The following is a 20,718-nucleotide window of genomic DNA, read 5'->3' as shown; positions in this document are numbered from 1 at the left end:
CCTTTAAATACTGATGGCCTATTCTCAGGATAGGTCATCGATAACAAATCAGTGGAGGTTCTATACCCAGCACCTCCATCAATCAGCTTTTTTGGGCAGTCACCAGCACCAGAAACTATGCTTTTGACCGAGCGAGAAACAGAAGAGTGGCCAACCACAGACAGAGCCTTCCATCCATTATAGTTTCCAGCGGTTGTCTGAAACAGCTGATTGATGGGGGTGTCAGACCCCCACCAATCTAATATTGATGACATCCTGAGGATAGATTATCAGTATCTAAGTACCGGAATACCCCTTTAAGAGTCTGTCTAAAGCTGAATTTTTTAGGTAATTTTTAAAGCATCTATGATTGACACCATGATTGAAATCCAGCATTTGTGTGGGAAAGCAGAGACTTCAGAGGCCTTACACCCATCCACAGGGCACCTCTTGGGTCAGGTTTGAAGGCCACCTATGTAGACCCATTGCCAAAAAAAACTTTCCTGTCCCTTATACAAGACACAAATATAGGGGATGCAAAGGTAGCAGCTGCACATGGGCCTCAATGTCTGAAGGGCCCAAAGGCTTCGCTGCCAGTGTTATAACCTGATTTTACATTGGGATCAGGAGTTTGAAGTTACGCTTTTTGAAAGCACAATCTCCTTGGCACAGTGTGAAGATTCACGGCAGCATGGAGAATTGACACTGTACTGTGACTGGAAACAGATTGTGATTTCGTCTCGCTCAGAGAAGCAGAACCATACATTGATATATCTTTTTATAGGGAAAAAAAGAACAGGGTGAGGGCTGAATCCCAATATGGATCAATGGTGGAAACAAAGAAGATATCCCAGTAACTTTGCTTGCCACGAACTAGGCCAAACCTGGCAGTCCTGATTTTGAGAGTTCGCACACATCTCATAGTGTACAGGACAATGATAACCTAAGGCAAGGGGAATGTCAGAATGATAAAAATGACTCGGGTGGAAGACTGGAAATGGATACTGATCCCCAAGTGTTCACATTTTACAGATATTGCAGAGTTGTGAAACAACCTTGCCATGTGGACATCTGGCAGACTGTATGGGCCAGCCATAATCTCTCCCAAATATTCCCCATACACATGCACGTGTTCTGAATGGAAAGAGGGGAGTAAGATGCTCCCACACTCCTTCTCTGGTGGCCTATCTCACAAGAACAAAAGTATTGGACATGTTCAACTCCAACTACCTGAGCCTTCCTCCCGCCAACACCCGAAATTGGTGAAGAGTCAGCTGGTTCCACCAAATTCAGAGGGTTCGGCCAACTAAATCTTACCTGAATGCTCAGCATAAGGGTCCATTCACACGTCCGCAATTCTGTTCCGCATTTTGCGGAACGGAATTGCGGACCAATTCATTTCTATGGGGACGCAAGATGTGCTGCCCGGATCCGGAATTGCGGACCCGCACTTCCGGGTCCGCAATTCGGTTCCCGAAAAAAATAGAACATGTCCTATACTTGTCTGCAATTGCGGACAAGATTAGGCATATTCTATTATAGTGCCAGCGATGTGCAGGCCGCAAAATGCAGAACGCACATCGCCGGTGTCCGTGTTTTTCGGATCTGCAAAACACATACGGATGTGTGAATGGACCATAAGGCTACAATCATACGACCGTAGTGATTTGCAGATCCACAAAACACGGATACCAGCCCGTGCGTGTTCTGCAATTTGCAGACCGCCCATGCCACCGCTATCATAGAAAATGCCTATTCTTGTCCGCAATTGTGGACAAGAATAAGATATGCTCTATATTTAGATTTTTTGCAGAACTACGGAATGGAAACGGAAACACAATGGAAACATAAAACTGAACAACGGATCCGTAAAAAAACTGACGGCAAAATACTGAAAAAGCCATACGGTGGTGTGCAAGAGGCCTAGGTGAAATGCTAATTATTTTTCACTGTGGATTTTTTTTTCTGCCCTATGGAAATCATTGTGTCATCAGATATGTTACACTTGGCCGTTGAACATCATGGTCCTGGTCCCATCTTCCTAGGTGCCCTCATTGTTGTGAAAATTGATGTTTTATAATATGCAGACGAGCCCTAGGAGCAACAAGGGAAGTACCGTTGCACCTTGTTGCTCCCAGAGGCCCTATTCACTGCCCTTCATGCCATTCCCCCATCTCTAACTGGCAGGACAAAGCAGTGAAGATCTACTCACACCTGGCCATGAAATCTCGCAGGAAATGTTTCAGCGCACGCGCTGTACAGGTGTGGAGCACCTCCCTTATTGCTCCAATGGGTCCATTTTCACATTATAAAACATCACATTTCCAACCTATGTGACCACAGAAGGGGACTTATGAGGTAGTGGTCACATCTGAACACCGCAGCTCCATTCATCTCTATAGGGCTGAGTACAAGTGCTCGGCTATCTCCAGCAGCAGATTTGAAGGGAGCGGCAATGCCCATATGTGAGCAAACGAGGAACACAGCACCCCCATTCTCATGATCAGCGGGGGAAATCAATGGTCAGGCTTCCTCCCATCAGACACTTGTCCATTATCCTGCGGAGAGAGGGATAAGTGTTTGTAATAGAACAACACCTTTCATATATCTATTGAAGGAAATTCCCTTTCAACCAACAGCATGGAGTCATTTTCAGTTGATAAATATATTCTTAAGCCTAAAGTAGAATCGATAAATTCATTCATTATGATACCCAGTGGTAGATGATTGTTATAATCCACTAAGGCACTAAATACGTCACATAGCGGGAAACTTTTTTAGAGACTACTGTATTTACTGAGATATAGGAACAGTTGTCTCTCTACAGGCATGGATGGCATGTACCGTATCTATTGTACGCCATCAAAATCGCACCAGTGGTCCTCTGTGTGTGACCACCACCAATCACTAGAATAGGTAAGCTGAATAGGTAAGCTTTCCCGGAACATTTTCAGGCCTTGTCATTCTGCTGCATATATTTTTTTGCATTAAAGTTACATTTACTTGCAATTGGAATGAAACTATGATGGAACCGACTGCCATGTAACAGCTACTAACACAGTTGTCCAAATTCCATGCATGCCACCTCATCCTTAGGCCTAATGCACACAACTCCCTCTGCACCAACCACATGGAGGTGAATGGACCACTTTACAAGCCTGTAATGTGCCCAGACTTATCAAATGTTGCATGCTGTTGATAAATTTGGCACATCTTTAAGTCTAAGACCTCATTCACACGGCCGTGATGACATCCGTGGCAAGATGGTCAGTGGTTCATCAGTGAAGATGTTCCATTTTTGGTCCCTGAGTCTGCTTTTTTTTTTGCTTTCAGTGTCCTCCATATTCCACAGACACCACTAGGCTGAAAATTAGTTTCCAGAGGATTTCCTACCAATGGCCCATGAAAACCACGCACCAGATACGGATGGCATCCATGTTGTGTCTGTGATTTTCATGAACCTAGACTATTATGTGCATGAGGCATCCATGGTAGACCACTGATGCGTGACTATACACATTAAGGTTAATCTGTACATTTGCTGTCCGTGGTGACCACACACTCACACTTCTGTCTTGAGATGTTACTCCACTTTCTATATAATCCTTTTAAGGGCTCATGCACATGAACGTATTTTCTTTCTGTGTCCGTTCAGTTGTTTTTGCGGACCGTATGCGGAACCATTCATTTCAATGGGTCTGCAAAAAAAAACGGAGCTCCTCTGTGTGCATTCCATTTCTGTATGTCCGTTCCGCAAATAAATAGAACATGTCCTGTTATTGTCCGCATTACAGACAAGGATAGGACTGTTCTATTAGGGGCCAGTCGCCTCGTTCTGCAAAATACGGAATGCACACGGACGTCATCTGTATTTTTTGCGGATCTGTTTTTTGCGGACTGCAAAATACATACGGTCATGTGCATGAGCCCTAAGGGAGTGAGGTTGAGACATTTTTTATGTCTTTTTAAAAAAGAGTCTCAGTTCATAAATGTGGCTTAAGTCAGCTAACCACGTCCACGTTCCCACTCACTTTTCATAGTAGTGAGTGAGTGATTGTAAAAATGCAAAATGTTGCAAAATATTTTGCATAAATGAACCCCAAAAAAGTCAGAGCCCACTTTTGTGTGACTTTTTGAAGCCAGGAGTTCAGGGCTTAATAAATTGTGTGTCACAAAAGCTTTGAGGAAAAGACCTGGAGGCACCCAGTCAAATAGACGTCTATGAGCGCCATGATTTCGAATACAGCCACGTTATAGTTGCCCATTGTAACTCATTAATATACAAATAAGGCTGGGTTCACATTTCAGTTTTTTTGGTCAGTTATTTTCATCAGTTATTGTGACAGAACACAGAATAGGTACAAATCTTTCCATTATACCTTATCTCTCAGTAGGCTTCACTGCTGGTTTTGGTTCTCAATAACTGATGGAAATAACTGACCAAATAACTGAAGTGTGAACTTGGCCTGAACCTGGGTTTTGTAACTCATCAAAAATATAGGTGTGGTGAACCATTCTATGCATTACATAAGTGTATAGAAAAACTAGATTCTGTACCTATTACTACAAAGCCTTACTCTGCTCCTCGGGTCAGGGGGCACCGCTAGAGAATGGCATGGTAAGAACTTCCCAGGACCGTCACTCTGCACAGCACTGTCCTCTGCTGCCATCTTTTGGTCAAATATGGTTAAACAGGTAATTGACAACTGCTACAGTACAGTTAGGTACAGAAGAGGCCACCAACCTTCTTATGCTTGGGAGCCACATACTAATGTAACAGATGATAATGTTCCACTTATTAACTATTTACTACCCACAACTCATAAATATATATGGGGGAAAAAATCAAGAAGAGAAATGACAATTAACCCCTTCATCTAATTCTACAGCAATGTGTTTTTTAGGTGCCATGGAAGGCCGTGAAGCCGTAGGTTGGGTAACACAGCTAAGTCAAGGAGGACATGATATTTTATCATTTTTGCCCCTCTACATAAACAGTGCCCAGAAAAAAGTGTCACTGTTGCCTCCATTGTTCCTGTTAGTTATGTAACTGGTGGTGAGGATGAGCTTCTGGGTCTGACACCCTGTCCGGCTTTCATTTTGACAGTTTTTATTTGTCGGGGCTTTTTTTCCCTGTAACCGCTATGGCAGCTCAAAATGTGCAGTGTGAATAAAAAGATAATAAAATACTCAAGTGGCATAAATGTATTTTCTGAACTTTTCGGGAACATGCCATAATACATTAAGCAAAAGTTTTCCAGGAGTACAATATTGAGGACCTATCTTTAAACGAGGTCAATATCTGATCGGTCGGAGTCTGACTCCCGGCACCCTCACTGATCACGGCCTTTGTGCAGCTCGGTCCTATTCCAGTGTTTGGGCCTGGGCTGCAATACCAAGCATGGCCACTATACAGTGTACAGCGCTCTGATTGGTATGCTCTCACCAACCAAACAGCTGATCGGCGGGGTGCCAAGAGTCGGACCACCATTGATCAAATCCTGAGATAGGCCATCACTATTGTATTCCTGGGAAACCCCTTTAACAAATGATGCAAGTATAAATGCAGTTATGTGCCAGGCCCTGTCCCTGACGCACTGAGCCTAACTAGAGCATGTCTAAATAACCAGCAGACAACAGTGGAGAAAAAATAGCTTCTATTGTTAGGATTTTGAGTTTACATCAGTGTTGGTATTTCTGCTTTTTTGAAAAAAAGAAAATGCCGACAATGTCGGATCTGTCACATGGCAGACACCAATGGCACCCAGCGGACTCCACTGACTGTCAGGTTTCTGACATTTTGCCTGAAGAAATATGGCTACTTGAAGCATTTATTACAGAATCTGACAAAGCCTTCAACACAGATGTGAACGTAGCCTTATTTGTCCTACCTACAAAGTTATAGCAAGTACAACCCAAAATCTCAAAAAAATAGGGTAGTACTTGGAAGTCTTGGTCATGCTCTTCCAAACAAGGTCAGACATTTCTAGCCGTTTTACATCTTGCATTGTCTTGCTGGAAGATCCCGCCCGCCACAGGGGAGACAATCAGCATGTATAGGTGTATGTGATCTGCAAGGATGGATTCATATCCAAATTTGAGAGTACCTTCCACATGGATAAGTGGGCCCAGAGAATGTCAGGAAAATATTCCCCAGACCATAACCCTGCCACCACCAGTGTGTCCTTCCAGCAATGGCTGCAGGGTATTTCTTCTCTGATGTTTCTCATCTGACACGCCAACGTCCATCTGTTCGATGACGCAGAAAACGGGACTCATAGGAGTAGGCAACCCCTTTGCCAATCAGCGGAGGTCCAATTCCGATATTGCCATGAAAATTAAAGGGAACCTGTCACAAGGATTTTGTGTATAGAGCGGAGGACATGGGTCGTTAGATGGCCACTAGCACATCCGCAATACCCAGTCCCCATAGCTCTGTGTGCTTTTATTGTGTAAAAAAAAAAACTATTTGATACATATGCAAATTAACCTGAGATGAGTCAAGGACAGGACTGGGCTCCTCATATGCAGAAGGGAGACCATCTAGGCTCGCGTGGTACCGCACTCTCTGCACCTCCTATAGTTACTCCCCTGTCCAGGACCAGCACAGGATAAACAATAAAATGTATCTCTAAAGATATATGAATTATACATTGGTGCTCCAATGTGAACATCAGTTGTAATTATATACAATGGCTGACACGTGATTGCATTTGTGATCATTGCCATAACATGCGTGATTCCGGTGACCCAGAGAGTGCAATTACACAGCAAGCTTGGATTTGTGATTGCCTGTGGCCACATAGTAGGGAAAGGGGAGAATTTACATAATAAATATATAATCATAGGAAGCACTGATAGAGATAACATTGTCTCCTTTTAGGTAACAGTGGGTCAAATGAGATGATTCACAGTAAATACACAGTCGAGTCACATTATTATGACCACTTCCTACTTTCGATGTTGGCAGCACGTAGCTAATGAAACAAGTCATGTGTGGTGAGCTGGCTTGGTGGGTATACAGTCATGTGAAAAAATTAGGACACCCTTTGAAAGCATGTGGTTTTTTGTAACATTTTTAATAAAAGGTTATTTCATCTCCGTTTCAACAATACAGAGAGATTAAAGTAATCCGACTAAACAAAGAAAACTGAAGAAAAGTCTTTTCAAGATCTTCTGTAAATGTCATTCTACAAAAATGCCTATTCTAACTGAGGAAAAAGATAGGACACCCTTGCCCCTAATAGCGAGTGTTACCTCCTTTGGCTGAAATAACTGCAGTGAGACGGTTCTTGTAGCCATCTACCAGTCTTCGACATCGGTCTGAGGAAATTTTACCCCACTCCTCAATGCAGAACTTTTTCAGCTGTGAGATGTTTGAGGGGTTTCTTGCACGTACAGCCCTTTTCAAGTCACCCCACAGCATCTCAATGGGATTCAAATCTGGACTTTGACTTGGCCATTCCAGGACTCTCCATTTCTTCTTTTTCAGCCAATCTTTGGTTGATTTACTAGTATGTTTTGGGTCATTGTCATGTTGCATGGTCCAGTTCCGCTTCAGCTTTAATTTTCTAACTGATGGTCTCACATGTTCTTCAAGCACCTTCTGATACACAGTAGAATTCATCGTGGATTCTATGATGGTGAGCTGACCAGGTCCTGCTGCAGCAAAGCAGCCCCAAACCATGACACTTCCACCTCCATGCTTCACAGTTGGTATGAGGTTCTTTTCTTGGAATGCTGTGTTTGGTTTATGCCAAACATGTCCTCTGCTGTTGTGTCCAAATAATTCAATTTTGGACTCATCTGTCCAAAGAACATTATTCCAGAAGTCCTGGTCTTTGTCAACTTTATCTCTGGCAAATGTCAGTCTGGCCTCGATGTTTCTCTTGGAAAGCAAAGGTTTCCTCCTTGCACACCTCCCATGCAAGTTAAACTTGTACAGTCTCTTTCTGATTGTAGAGGCATGTACGTCTACATCAACAGTAGCCAGAGCCTGCTGTAGTTCTCGAGATGACACTTTAGGGTTTTTGGAGACCTCTTTTAGCATCTTGCGGTCTGCTCTTGGGGTGAACTTGCTGGGGCGACCAGTCCTGGGCATGTTGGCAGTTGTTTTGAAAGCCCTCCACTTGTAGACTATCTTCCGGACAGTGGAATGGCTGATTTCAAAATCTTTTGAGATCTTTTTAAATCCCTTCCCAGACTCATAGGCTGCTACAATCTTTTTTCTGAAGTCCTCTGACAGCTCTTTTGCTCTCACCATGGTGCTCACTCTCACTTCAACAGTCAGGAGCACACCAAACTAAATGTCTGAGGTTTAAATAGGGCAAGCCTCATTCAACATGCAGAGTAACGATCTACTAATTATGTGCACCTGGTGTGATATACCTGTGTGAGATCTGAGCCAATTTAAGAGGGAATACATGTGAGGGTGTCCTATCTTTTTCCTCAGTTAGAATAGGCATTTTTGTAGAATGACATTTACAGAAGATCTGGAAAAGACTTTTCTTCAGTTTTCTTTGTTTAGTCGGATTACTTTAATCTCTCTGTATTGTTGAAACGGAGATGAAATAACCTTTTATTAAAAATGTTACAAAAAACCACATGCTTTCAAAGGGTGTCCTAATTTTTTCACATGACTGTATAAGGTGTGTAATAGGCTGTCTGCACATATATGCCTTGTTAGGGCTCTTACACACGACGTTATGTATTATGCGGTCCGCAAAAACGGATCCGCAAAAATTACAGATGACGTCCATGTGCATTCCATATTTTGAGGAACGGAACATCTGGCCCCCTAAAAGAACAGTACTATCCTTGTCCGTAATGCAAACAATATTAAGACATGTTCTATTTTTTTGCGGAACGGACATACAGAAACGGAATGCACACAGAGTAACTTCCGTTTTTTCTTTTTTTTTTTGCGGATCCACTAAAATGAATGGTTCTACATGCGGTCCACCAAAAAAAAACGGAACAGACACAAAGAAAATACTTTTGCATGAGCCCTTACTGTCATAAGGGGGAATTAGCAGAGTTGCGAAAAGTGAGGATCATTGTGGCAGTATTTCTGAAACTGCGCAGTTTGTGAACTGTTCTGATACTGCTGGGGTGAAAGTGTATTGTGAGTGTAATAGTGCCCCCGTCAAATAGGTAAAAATAAAAAAACATCTCAACACTGGCACAACAGGAACACTTGCTGTTCACTGGAGGCAGTAGGACCTGAGCTCCCAGGTTGGTGCTGTCACATGATCATGCTGGGACTATCAGGTCCTGCTGCCTCCAATGGAAAGCAAGTGTTAGGCGGTGGGGTTATGGTATGGGCAGGCGTATGTTATAAACAACGAACACAGGTGCATTTTATTGATGGCATTTTGAATGCACAGAGATATTGTGACGAGATCCTGAGGCCAATTGTTGTGCTATTCATCCACGACCATCACCTCATGTTGCAGCATTATAATGCACGGCCCCATATAAAGTGGCCCCATATAAAGTGGCACACCCGCCAAACCATGTTTTTGTCAACAAATAAAAAAACAAAAGCTCACGTGCCTGTGGTGAGCTTTTGTTTTTTTATTTGTTGACAAAAACATGGTTTGGCGGGTGTGCCACTTTATAGACTCTGTTACTGCACTGAACATTTTGCATGAGCTGAACTCAAATATCTGAAACATTTTCTACATACACAAAAGACCCATTAATCTCAAATATTCTTCACAAATCTGTCTAAATCTGTGTTAGTGAGCGCTTCTCCTTTGCCGAGATAATCCATCCCACCTCACAGGTGTGGCATATCAAGGTGCTGATTAGACAGCATGAATATTGCACAGGTGTGCCTTAGACTGCCCACAATAAAAGGCCACTCTGAAATGTGCACAGTTTTGCCTTACTGGGGGTCCAAAAACCAGTCAGTATCTGGAGTGGCCACCATTTGCCTAACACATCTCCGCCGCATAGAGTTGATCAGGTTGTTGATTGTGACCTGTGGTATGTTGGTCCCCTCCTCTTCGATAGCTGTGCGAAGTTGCAGAATATTGGCAGGAACTGGAACACACTGTCGTATACGCCGATCCAGAGGATCACAAACATGCTAAATGGGTGACATGTCCGGTGAGTATACTGGCCATGCAAGAACTGGGATGTTTCAGCTTCCAGGAATTGTATACAGATCCTTGCAATATGGGGCCGTGCATTATAATGCTGCAACATGAGGTGATGGTCGTGGATGAATGGCACAACAATGGGCCTCAGGATCTCGTCACGATATCTCTGTGCATTCAAAATACCATCAATAAAATGCACCTGTGTTCGTTGTTTATAACATACGCCTGCCCATACCATAACCCCACCGCCACCATGGGCCACTCGATCCACAACGTTGACGTCAGCAAACCGCTCACCCACACGACGCCACACACGCTGTCTGCCATCTGCCCTGAACAGTGAAAACCGGGACTCATCCGTGAACAGAACGCATCTCCAACATGTCAGATGCCATCGAATGTGAGCATTTGCCCACTCAAGTCGGTTACGATGACAAACTGCAGTCAGGTCCAGACCCAGATGAGGACGACAAGCATGCAGATGAGCTTCCCTGATACGGTTTCTGACAGTTTGTGCAGAAATTCTTTGGTTATGCAAACCGATTGTTGCTGCAGCTGTCCAGGTGGCTGGTCTCAGTTGCTATGTATTAGTTTTTTAGAATATTAGTCATTTTATTTTCCATCTGAAAACATGATTCCTCCCTGCTTCTTTCTTGTGGGTCAATAAGCCATTGGCCCACAAGCAACTTAAGCAGGGGGAATCATGTTTTCAGATGGAAAATAAAATGACCAATATTCTAAAAAAACTAATACATAGCAATTGTCACCACCAGACATCTGAGAAGCTCTGACAGATGCCTTTCAGAACCTCCTCCTTGAGCTTCCTTTGTTTTGCTTTCAGTTCCTCATCTCGTTAGCCTCTCTCAGCTGTCATGTAGTTGTACTGATACATCCCTTTAAATTCCTCCCCATAGTGCATCAGTTTGCGGTTTATATTGCTTCCTGGAGTGTGTGTGTATGCTGATCCTACTTCCCAGTCTTCTACAAGATAAGTGTTGTGCAATCATTTGTGTTTTTCTGTTTGCTGGATCCCAGGTGACCCTGACTCCCTCCGTATCTTGTGTAGGGAGCCGGTGGTCGTGTCCCCTCACTATTGTAGGGTGTTCAGGTGTTATACAGTCGAGGTACGAGGATATGCGATCATCTACCATTGGGATTTTCGCATAGGCTGAGCAGTAAGGGAGAGAGCCAGGTCTTATGCAGGGGTCTCCCTTTTTGTTCCTTAGTTTTGGATCCAGTGAGTCATATATTCATTTTGTGTTGTCTTGTTTCCTGTACACATTCCGTGACAGCAATATAGTGAATATATTCGTTATTTAGAATTTTGGCATTATTTTTTCCTATCTGTACAGTTGTTCGCATACTCCTCCCCGACAAGCGTCCCCGTCACTATGGGAACGCCTGTGGGTTAGAAAATACCATCGAATCTGAGTTTTCCCTGAGAACGTGAAAACTCAGATCCGATGGTATATTCTAACCCACAGGCTTTCCCATGCTTACAGGAACGCTAGTCGGGGAGGAGTATGCCAAAGTGGAATAACAGTACACATTGGGGAAAAAAAAGACGAATATTCTAAATAACGAATTTATTCGCTCTATTGCTATAACTTTGTCTTTTAGAATATTCGTAATATTCTAAAAGACGAAGTTATAGCAATATACCGAATATTCGTAAAATACACATATAGACTATAATTTAGCTAATATAGTGCTATAGTAATTTTTTTAATAGTGTACATATTTTCCAAAAGTTCAGAAGAGGCTAAAAAAATTTGACAAAAAAAAAAAGATTATTGCACTATATTAGCTAAATTACAGTGTGTATGTGTATTTTACAAATATTCGTAATATTGCTCTAACTTCGTCTTTTAGAATATTCATAATATTCTAAAAGACGAAGTTATAGCTATATATAGAATATTCGTAAAATACACATATTAGCCTAGCCATAGTCATAGGAATGTTGCCTTATACTGTCAAAAGAAAAATCGCAATACGCAAATAATTAAATCGTATATTATTCGCGATAAATAGAATAATGACAAATATTCGATTTCGATGAATATAAGACGAATGTTCAATCGAATATGGCACCTCCCGCTCATCACTAGTACCTACTATTGATTGGCTAACTTTAAGACAGGCTTTTTCGCCAGAACTGTGGTGCAATTGTGGCGTAAAATGTCCCCTCTTAGGCCATCGCATTTCAATCTGAGACCCACCTCTTTCTAGCAAAGTCCCACCCCCTTGTCAAGCCAGTCGGAATAAGCTGCAGAAACCCTTGTTGTACATGCAGACGCCTTAGTAAATCTGGGCCGGTGATTTAATTTTTCCTAGAGTCTCCTATAAATAGAAAACAATACAAAGCTAGTGCGGTAATATAATAAGGCAGAAGTCGTACAAGATTTGCTGTATATTGTTTTTTATGAGCATGGAAGTAGCTGCTCCCAATAAACTGAGCTTCTTCTGAAGTGCAGGGAAGACCGACAGATATATCCTCATATTAGAAATTTATTGTCGCTTCCTCCAGAAATGTAAGCAGAGAGTGAATCCGTCTCGTCCTCATTATAGGTACAAGTATTTTTCTCAGATTTGTATTCCTGCTTTGTTTGGCGCGCTCGGCGGGCGTAATAAAGGGAGATATATCACTGTGCGGCAATTAGTATGTGAATAACGCTCCACAGTCACTCTTCTTTCCTTGGCTATTCCTGTGTGACATCTCTCCCCGTTTGGTATCTGCCACAGACGCGCAGGAAATATTTTATGGGTCCCATTAGGAAAACAGCACGGCTAATTTATCAAGTCGGGAGTTAATGAGTGGTGCCAAGCACCCGGTCCGGCAAATCCATCGCAAGACAGAGATGGGACATTATAACTTTATTTCAGCTAATCCATCACTCAGGCGAGAAAACCTCTGAGCTTCACAAACCTCAGCGCTGTCTGTGACCCATAGATGACTATGGATTAGCCCAAAATAATCCCAAAAGTGCAATAAGGTGCGGATAGTGGCACGTTTTATGTCATCAGTCTCTATGTACCTTGAGGAATGATTGTAACAAGAAACTCTCTTTTCTATTCATTTTCTTTATTTTAGCGATAATGCCTCTACTGGATTTTTTGGATTAAGATTATAACCTATGGCACAATCCAAGAATTATCTATGGAAAAACCCAGACCATCACGTAACCTCTTAACAGTAAGCATTCCTTTACACGTCCAGAGGCTCTTCTAATTGAGTTATGATGTCTATCTTCTTGCAGCCTATGTCCTGAGCTGCGGATTTCCACGAAGACCGGCTTATGGCGATGTATCTGTCACTAGCTTGCACCCTGGAGGAGAAGCATACTTCTGCTGTAACACAGGCTACCAGTTACACGGTCCACACGTCTTAACCTGTCTTAATGCAACAAGGCCATTCTGGAGTAGCCGAGCTCCTCAATGTATAGGTAAGAAATGCATTGGATAAAGTGTAAGCAACAATGAAAAGTGTTGTGATAATTGCATATAATGAGATCATAAAATGGATCAACTCCGAAATTCCTCACCTGTTGCTAAATTACAAAGAAAAATTCATTGATTTCTATGTGACATTACCTATGGTAATTTAAAGGGGTATTCCAGTCTAAAAAAAAAAAAAAACTTTTTAAAAAAGTAAGCCAAGTTTTTATTTTGTTGTAAATTAGGACTTTTCTTTTGTTTTTGCTTGCAGGATAATAGACTGAACTGGATGGACAGGTGTCTTTTTTTATCCTTATAAACTATGTTTTACTTGTAAGATACATTTATCAATAGTTTGCAGCAGTACAATATTAATGTCTGTGCCTGCCCAGTCAATTTCTGAAATTCAGCTGTTTTGTGGGTGTTCTTATGGAACACATTGGTCTTTGGCCTTATTTATCATTGGGCCATTTGGAAAAGTCCCCAAAATTATTTCAGCTGCCCCCCACACCTGACCTGCCATAGCTGTGGCAGGTGAAAATAAGTCAGAATGTGATAGTTTGCCTGTGTTAGGCCCCTTTCACACAGGCGAGTATTCCGTGCGGATGCGATGCGTGAGTTGAATGCATTGCACCCGCACTGACCCGCTCCTGACCCATTAATTTCTATAGGGCTGTGCAAACGAGCGGTGATTTTCACGCATCACTTGTGCGTTGCGTGAAAATCGCAGCATGTTCTATATTCTGCGTTTTTCACGCAACACAGGCCCCATAGAAGTGAATGGGGTTGCGTAAAAATCGCAAGCATCCGCAAGCAAGTGCGGATGCGGTGCGATTTTCACGCACGGTTGCTAGGAGACGATCGGGATGGAGACCCGATCATTATTATTTTCCCTTATAACATGGTTATAAGGGAAAATAATAGCATTCTGAATACAGAATGCATAGTACAATAGCGCTGGAGGGGTTAAAAAAATAATAATAATAATAATTAAACTCACCTTAATCCACTTGATCACGCAGCCGGCATCTCTTCTGTCTTCTTCTTAGCTGTGTGCAGGAAAAGGACCTGTGGTGACGTCACTCCGGTCATCACATAGTCTATCACATGATCTTTTACCATGGTGATGGGTCATGTGATGGCCCATGTGATGACCGGATTGATGTCACCACAGGTCCTTTTCCTGCACGCAGCAAAAAAGAAGACAGAAGAAATGCCGGGCTGCGCGATCAAGTGGATTAAGGTGAGTTTAATAATTTTTTTTATTTTTTTAACCCCTCCAGCGCTATTGTACTATGCATTCTGTATTCAGAATGCTATTATTTTCCCTTATAACCATGTTATAAGGGAAAATAATACAATCTACAGAACACTGATCCCAAGCCCGAACTTCTGTGAAGAAGTTCGGGTTTGGGTACCAAACATGCAGATTTTTCTCACGCGCGTGCAAAACGCATTACAATGTTTTGCACTCGCGCTGAAAAATCGTGCATGTTCCCGCAACGCACCCGTACCTTTTCTCGCAACGCCAGTGTGAAAGAGGCCTTAGGGTGGGTGCACACTAGCGTTAGGGATTCCGTTAAGGCTTTCTGTTATAAAATGGATATAACGGAAAATAACGGAATCCATAAGACGGAAGGACGGATCCGTTCTTCTGCCCATAGACTTGTATTATGACGAAATGCAAGACGGGAGCCTCTAAAAGGCGTTCCGTTTGCTCTCTCCGTCCTAATAGAAGTCTATGGGAATCAAAACGGATCTGTCTGGGTCCAGTTATGCAAGGCGGAAAACAAAGTCCTGTCGATAGGACTTTGTTTTCCGTCTTGCATAATGGGACCCACACGGATCCGTTATGCTTTCCTAAAGACTTCTATTAGGACGGAGAGCAAACGGAACGCCTTTTAAAGGCTTCCGTTTTGCAGTCTGTCTGGGCATTCTGTTATAACGGAAAGCCATAACGGAATCCCTAACGCTAGTGTGAACCCACCCGAATATTTATATTTTCAAAGATTTGACGCACAGACCTTTATGCAAAGAGACAAATGTGAAAACAAACTTTAAATCGTCCCCTGTCGATAAATGAGAGCGTTAAATACAGTACGTACGTTTTCAATAGTAAATCTGCCCCACTGAGCACATTTATAAAATGTTCCATTTACAAAAATGAAATTGCTCAGTGTGTGTCAAATTCATAAACTCAATGCATGAATGAGTATAAAATATGAAAGATTTTCCCAGGTCAGGGGCCCCTTCACACAGCCTATTTTTCTGCCTGCATTTTTTGCGGATCGGATGTGGACCCATTCATTTCAATTGGGCCGTAAAAGATGCAGACAGTACACCGTGTCCCGCGGCCCCACAAAATAGATAGAACTTGTCCCATTCTTGTTCGTTTTTGCGGACAAGAATAGGCATTTTTATCATAGGAAAGGACGTTCCGATCCGCAAAATGCAGAACACACCTTTTTTTTTCCAGATCTGCAATTTGCGGATGGACCCTAAAATATATATAAACCAATAATAATAAATATGTCTATATTTCTAGATGCAATATAAATGTATCCATTAAGTGGGCTTTATCTTCTACTTCAAGTGTTTTCCATAAAACCCCAGATGTGCATTGTTAACCCCAATCAAAGTCCTGGAGATCAGTGCTCAGAGATATCATTTGAATGTTAGAGTACATGTTACATGTTGCCTGGGTGGGGATAGACTATGTAGACTTACCCAGGGCTAAGTGGATTGACAGAAGAGGGCTTTCCATCTCCTGCAAACCCCTTCATCTCCTGCAAACCCCTTCATTCCATTCCTGGTGGTCTTGTAGAGGAGATCAAGTAATTCTCAATAACTAGATTCAGCTTGGGGTGATTATTGGTGAGTGAGTTATAATGGAGACTTATAGTCAAACGATGCTCCATGGGAAAAAAGTATGCAAACCAAGAGATTCCTCCAAAAGGAATAGCGGCCCATCTATGGATTTTGGATATCTGTTTTGGAGTACTTGTCCCTCATCAGTTCAGTACCCCTTTCAGCTGATTGTAAGGTATTTTATCCAGAGACCAGTACCCTGCTTTGTATTGATGATACAAAAAATTAGAATCAGCAATCAGATGAGTCCTTCTTCCTTTTGAAGAAGTTTCTGGTTGGGTTGGCATGAGATTATTTGAATTGTTAGGTTCAATGTATAGCATTATGCAAGGTTGCTGACCTTTTTCTTCTTCTTTAAAGCAACCCTCCAGTCCAACAAAAATTTGAGTATACCTGGGAAATGCATGGTCAACATATCTGGTGCTCTCTCTAGGATTGATGGCCTATTGCAGAGTTCTGGTCCCTTAACTCTTTCTCAAAATGGCTGCCGTTAATGGAAAGTCTAAGGCTACTTTCACACTAGCGTTTTTGCGGATCCCTCATGGATCTGAAAAAAACGCTTCCGTTAAAATAATACTACCGCATTCATCCGTCATGAACGGATCTGGTTGTATTATGTCTTCTATAGCCATGACGAATCCGTCTTGAACTCTATTGAAAGTCAATGGAGTACGGATCTGTTTTCTATTGTGCCAGATTGTGTCAGAGAAAACGCATCCGTACCCATTGACTTATATTGTGTGCCAGGACGGATCCGTTTGGCTCAGTTTCGTCAAGCGGAGCGAATGGATCATTATCTGATCGAGGCAAACTGAGGCATTCTGAGCGGATCCTTTTCTATTCAGAATGCTCTTTTGAGAGCCCTGAACGGATTTCACAAATGGAAAGCGAAAACGCGAGTGTGAAAGTAGCCTAGATGTGTTTCCACCTCCATTGCCAGCAGAGGAAGAGGCAGATGGGATGGTCACAGCACCAATGTCATTGGCAATACAGGGGGAATTTTAGGGATGCGGTCTTAGACTTTCTGAGTGCACCTTCATAAGAAGAAGGAGTTGAAGGACCTAAAGTCTGCAACAAAGGCATAATAATCACGGTAAGCACCAGGTATGCTGACAATACATTTCCCATGATTATAGTCAAATTTTAGTTTTGGACTAAAGGGATGCCTTAAGTTACAAGTATAAAACTGAACATGGGAATGCTCTGATACTTTGCCATGAGTCAAAGAGAAGGGGCAAATTTTATCAGCAATCAACTAGCTTAATTACCTGTTATGATTTCTTTATCCAATGTCAATATAAGATGGTAAATTTCAAGATGTTTGTTACATGTAGTTTGCTTAGCGGTAACACTGCTAATCCTTTCTTTCTGCATAGCCATAAAATATGTGTTTCTACAGTAGCTACACGATGAGGCTTTACCATCAGACACACATGGTTAGACCCATTAACGTGACCTGCGCTATAGCATTTGTTGTTCAATACCACAACTGCTCTTCACCTTCCTACCTTGAACACATGAGACAGCAGCTCTCGCGTAGTTAGAGCATAACCCAATTAGTACCTTGCAATGCACTGAAATAGAAAAAAATAAAACATTTCTGCCGGTTTTATAATTTAAGGTTCAGAACAGGATATCATTTTAGAAATGCTTGCACATAACAGGGGGAGCTTTTACAATGGTGTTTAAAGGGAATGTGGCATCAGAAAGTGACCTACTGTTTAAATCTTATTGTATGTTAAAGATATTTTTTTGAATTTTTTGGGATTTATTTTTTTACTATATTTTAGAAATTTTTTTTTTTCATGTCACTATATTTTGAAGAATTGTGTATAATCCTGCATTTTTTTTATACTGGCCATTGGGCCTAATAATAGGTCATGATTTCCTGTTCTGTAGCTATTATCATTATCACCACAGGCAGAATTACAATGAAAAGTAACATCTCTATATAGATGACACAAGATTCACCATTCACGATAGGTGATATCACAGCTTATTAGCACCTTCCTGACTTCTACACAGGTCACGGAGCATGCCTACAAAACTCTCCCACAGAAGTCAATAAGGTCCCCTCCTGACCATTGTGTCTATGGCCCATATAGCTTCTGTCAAAAGAGGAGTATATACATTTTTTAATATAGATAGTGACATGGAAAAATAGAAAAAAACTCACCCCCAATTTTTTTTTTGATTTAAACAATAAGTACAAACCGGATTCCAAAAAAGTTGGGACACTAAACAAATTGTGAATAAAAACTGAATGCAATGATGTGGAGATGGCAAATGTCAATATTTTAGTTGTAATAGAACGTAGATGACAGATCAAACGTTTAATCCAAGTAAATGTATCATTTTAAAGGAAAAATACATTGATTCAAATTCTCACGGTGTCAACAAATCCCCAAAAAGTTGGGACAAGTAGCAATAAGAGGCTGGAAAAAGTAAATTTGAGCATAACGAAGAGCTGGAAGACCAATTAACACTAATTAGATCAATTGGCAACATGATTGGGTATAAAAAGAGCTTCTCAGAGTGGCAGTGTCTCTCAGAAGCCAAGATGAGTAGAGGATCACCAATTCCCACAATGTTGCGCAGAAAGATAGTGGAGCAATATCAGAAAGGTGTTACCCAGCGAAAAATTGCAAAGACTTTGCATCTATCATCATCAACTGTGCATAACATCATCCGAAGATTCAGAGAATCTGGAACAATCTCGGTGCGTAAGGGTCAAGGCCGTAAAACCATACTGGATGCCCGTGATCTCCGGGCCCTTAAACGACACTGCACCACAAACAGGAATGCTACTGTAAAGGAAATCACAGAATGGGCTCGGGAATACTTCCAGAAACCATTGTCAGTGAACACAATCCACCGTGCCATCCGCCGTTGCCAGCTGAAACTCTACAGTGCAAAGAAGAAGCCATTTCTAAGCAAGATCCACAAGCTCAGGCGTTTTCACTGGGCCAGGGATCATTTAAAATGGAGTGTGGAAAAATGATAGACTGTTCTGTGGTCAGACGGGTCACGATTCGAAGTTCTTTTTGGAAATCTGGGACGCCATGTCATCCGGACCAAAGAGGACAAGGACAACCCAAGTTGTTATCAACGCTCAGTTCAGAAGCCTGCATCTCTGATGGTATGGGGTTGCATGAGTGCGTGTGGCATGGGCAGCTTGCATGTCTGGAAAGGCACCATCAATGCAGAAAAATAAATTCAGGTTCTAGAACAACATATGCTCCCATCCAGACGTCATCTCTTTCAGGGAAGACCCTGCATTTTTCAACAAGATAATGCCAGACCACATTCTGCATCAATCACAACATCATGGCTGCGTAGGAGAAGGATCCGGGTACTGAAATGGCCAGTCTGCAGTCCAGATCTTTCACCTATAGAGAACATTTGGCGCATCATAAAGAGGAAGGTGCAACAAAGAAGGCCCAAAACGATTGAACAGTTAGAGGCCTGTATTAGACAAGAATGGGAGAGCATTCCTATTTCTAAACTTGAGAAACTTGTCTCCTCGGTCCCCAGACGTCTGTTGAGTGTTGTAAGAAGAAGGGGAGATGCCACACAGTGGTGAAAATGGCCTTGTCCCAACTTTTTGGGGATTTGTTGACACACACCATGAAATTCTGATTCAACATATTTTTCCCTTAAAATGGTACATTTTCTCAGTCTTAAACTTTTGTTCCGTGATTTATGTTCTATTCTGAATAAAATATTAGAATTTGGCACCTCCACATCATTGTATTAAGTTTTTATTCACGATTTGTATAGTGTCCCAACTTTTTTGGAATCCAGTTTGTAATTTTCTGATGACACATTCCCTTTAAGGAAGTACCAGTGTGCCAAAATGGTACTGTGTGTAAAGAAAGCAAAACTGCTTGGTAGGTTCTATAAATCCTATTGAAATACCACCAGGTGGTGCGGGGTCAGAACACCCCATTCTCAACACAGGTGCAGGTCGCAAAGGCAGGACCCACATCTATCAGACATATCCTATAGGTATGCTATAAATGTTTGTGATCGGAATACCCCTCACAGAAGTCACAGAAACTTTTCGGATATTCAGCATTTTTACACCATACCACTCACTCCAGTTTTGAAATGTGGGAAGGTGGATATGATAATTAGTATCACTTATCAATTCACTTCCTCAAGTTGTATTCTCCAGCCAGAATTTTCACATTTAGGGGACAGAGGATTTGAAACTATAAAGATATTTAACAGTAATAAGCAGCTCAAATAGGTGGGCCATACAATAATAATGTGATAAAGGGTGGAGAGTCACTTTTAAAGCCTTTGCTTGCCCAAAACCAAAACA

General features: G+C 41.9%; 1 protein-coding gene across 1 annotated transcript in view; it reads left to right on the top strand.

Annotated features, from left to right (window-relative positions):
- Positions 1 to 20,718, top strand: part of SEZ6 (seizure related 6 homolog) — a 533,546-nt gene that overhangs the window by 433,902 nt on the left and 78,926 nt on the right. The window contains exon 6 of the mRNA XM_044285764.1: positions 13,346 to 13,531. Coding sequence (XP_044141699.1) covers positions 13,346 to 13,531 — 186 coding nt within the window. The remainder of the gene's footprint in view (positions 1 to 13,345; positions 13,532 to 20,718) is intronic.

The sequence above is a fragment of the Bufo gargarizans genome, chromosome 3, assembly GCF_014858855.1.
Source record: "Bufo gargarizans isolate SCDJY-AF-19 chromosome 3, ASM1485885v1, whole genome shotgun sequence".
In the NCBI taxonomy this organism is placed as follows: domain Eukaryota; kingdom Metazoa; phylum Chordata; class Amphibia; order Anura; family Bufonidae; genus Bufo; species Bufo gargarizans.
The sequence above is the reverse complement of the archived record's forward strand: the minus strand, read 5'-3'. Positions and strand labels throughout refer to the sequence as shown.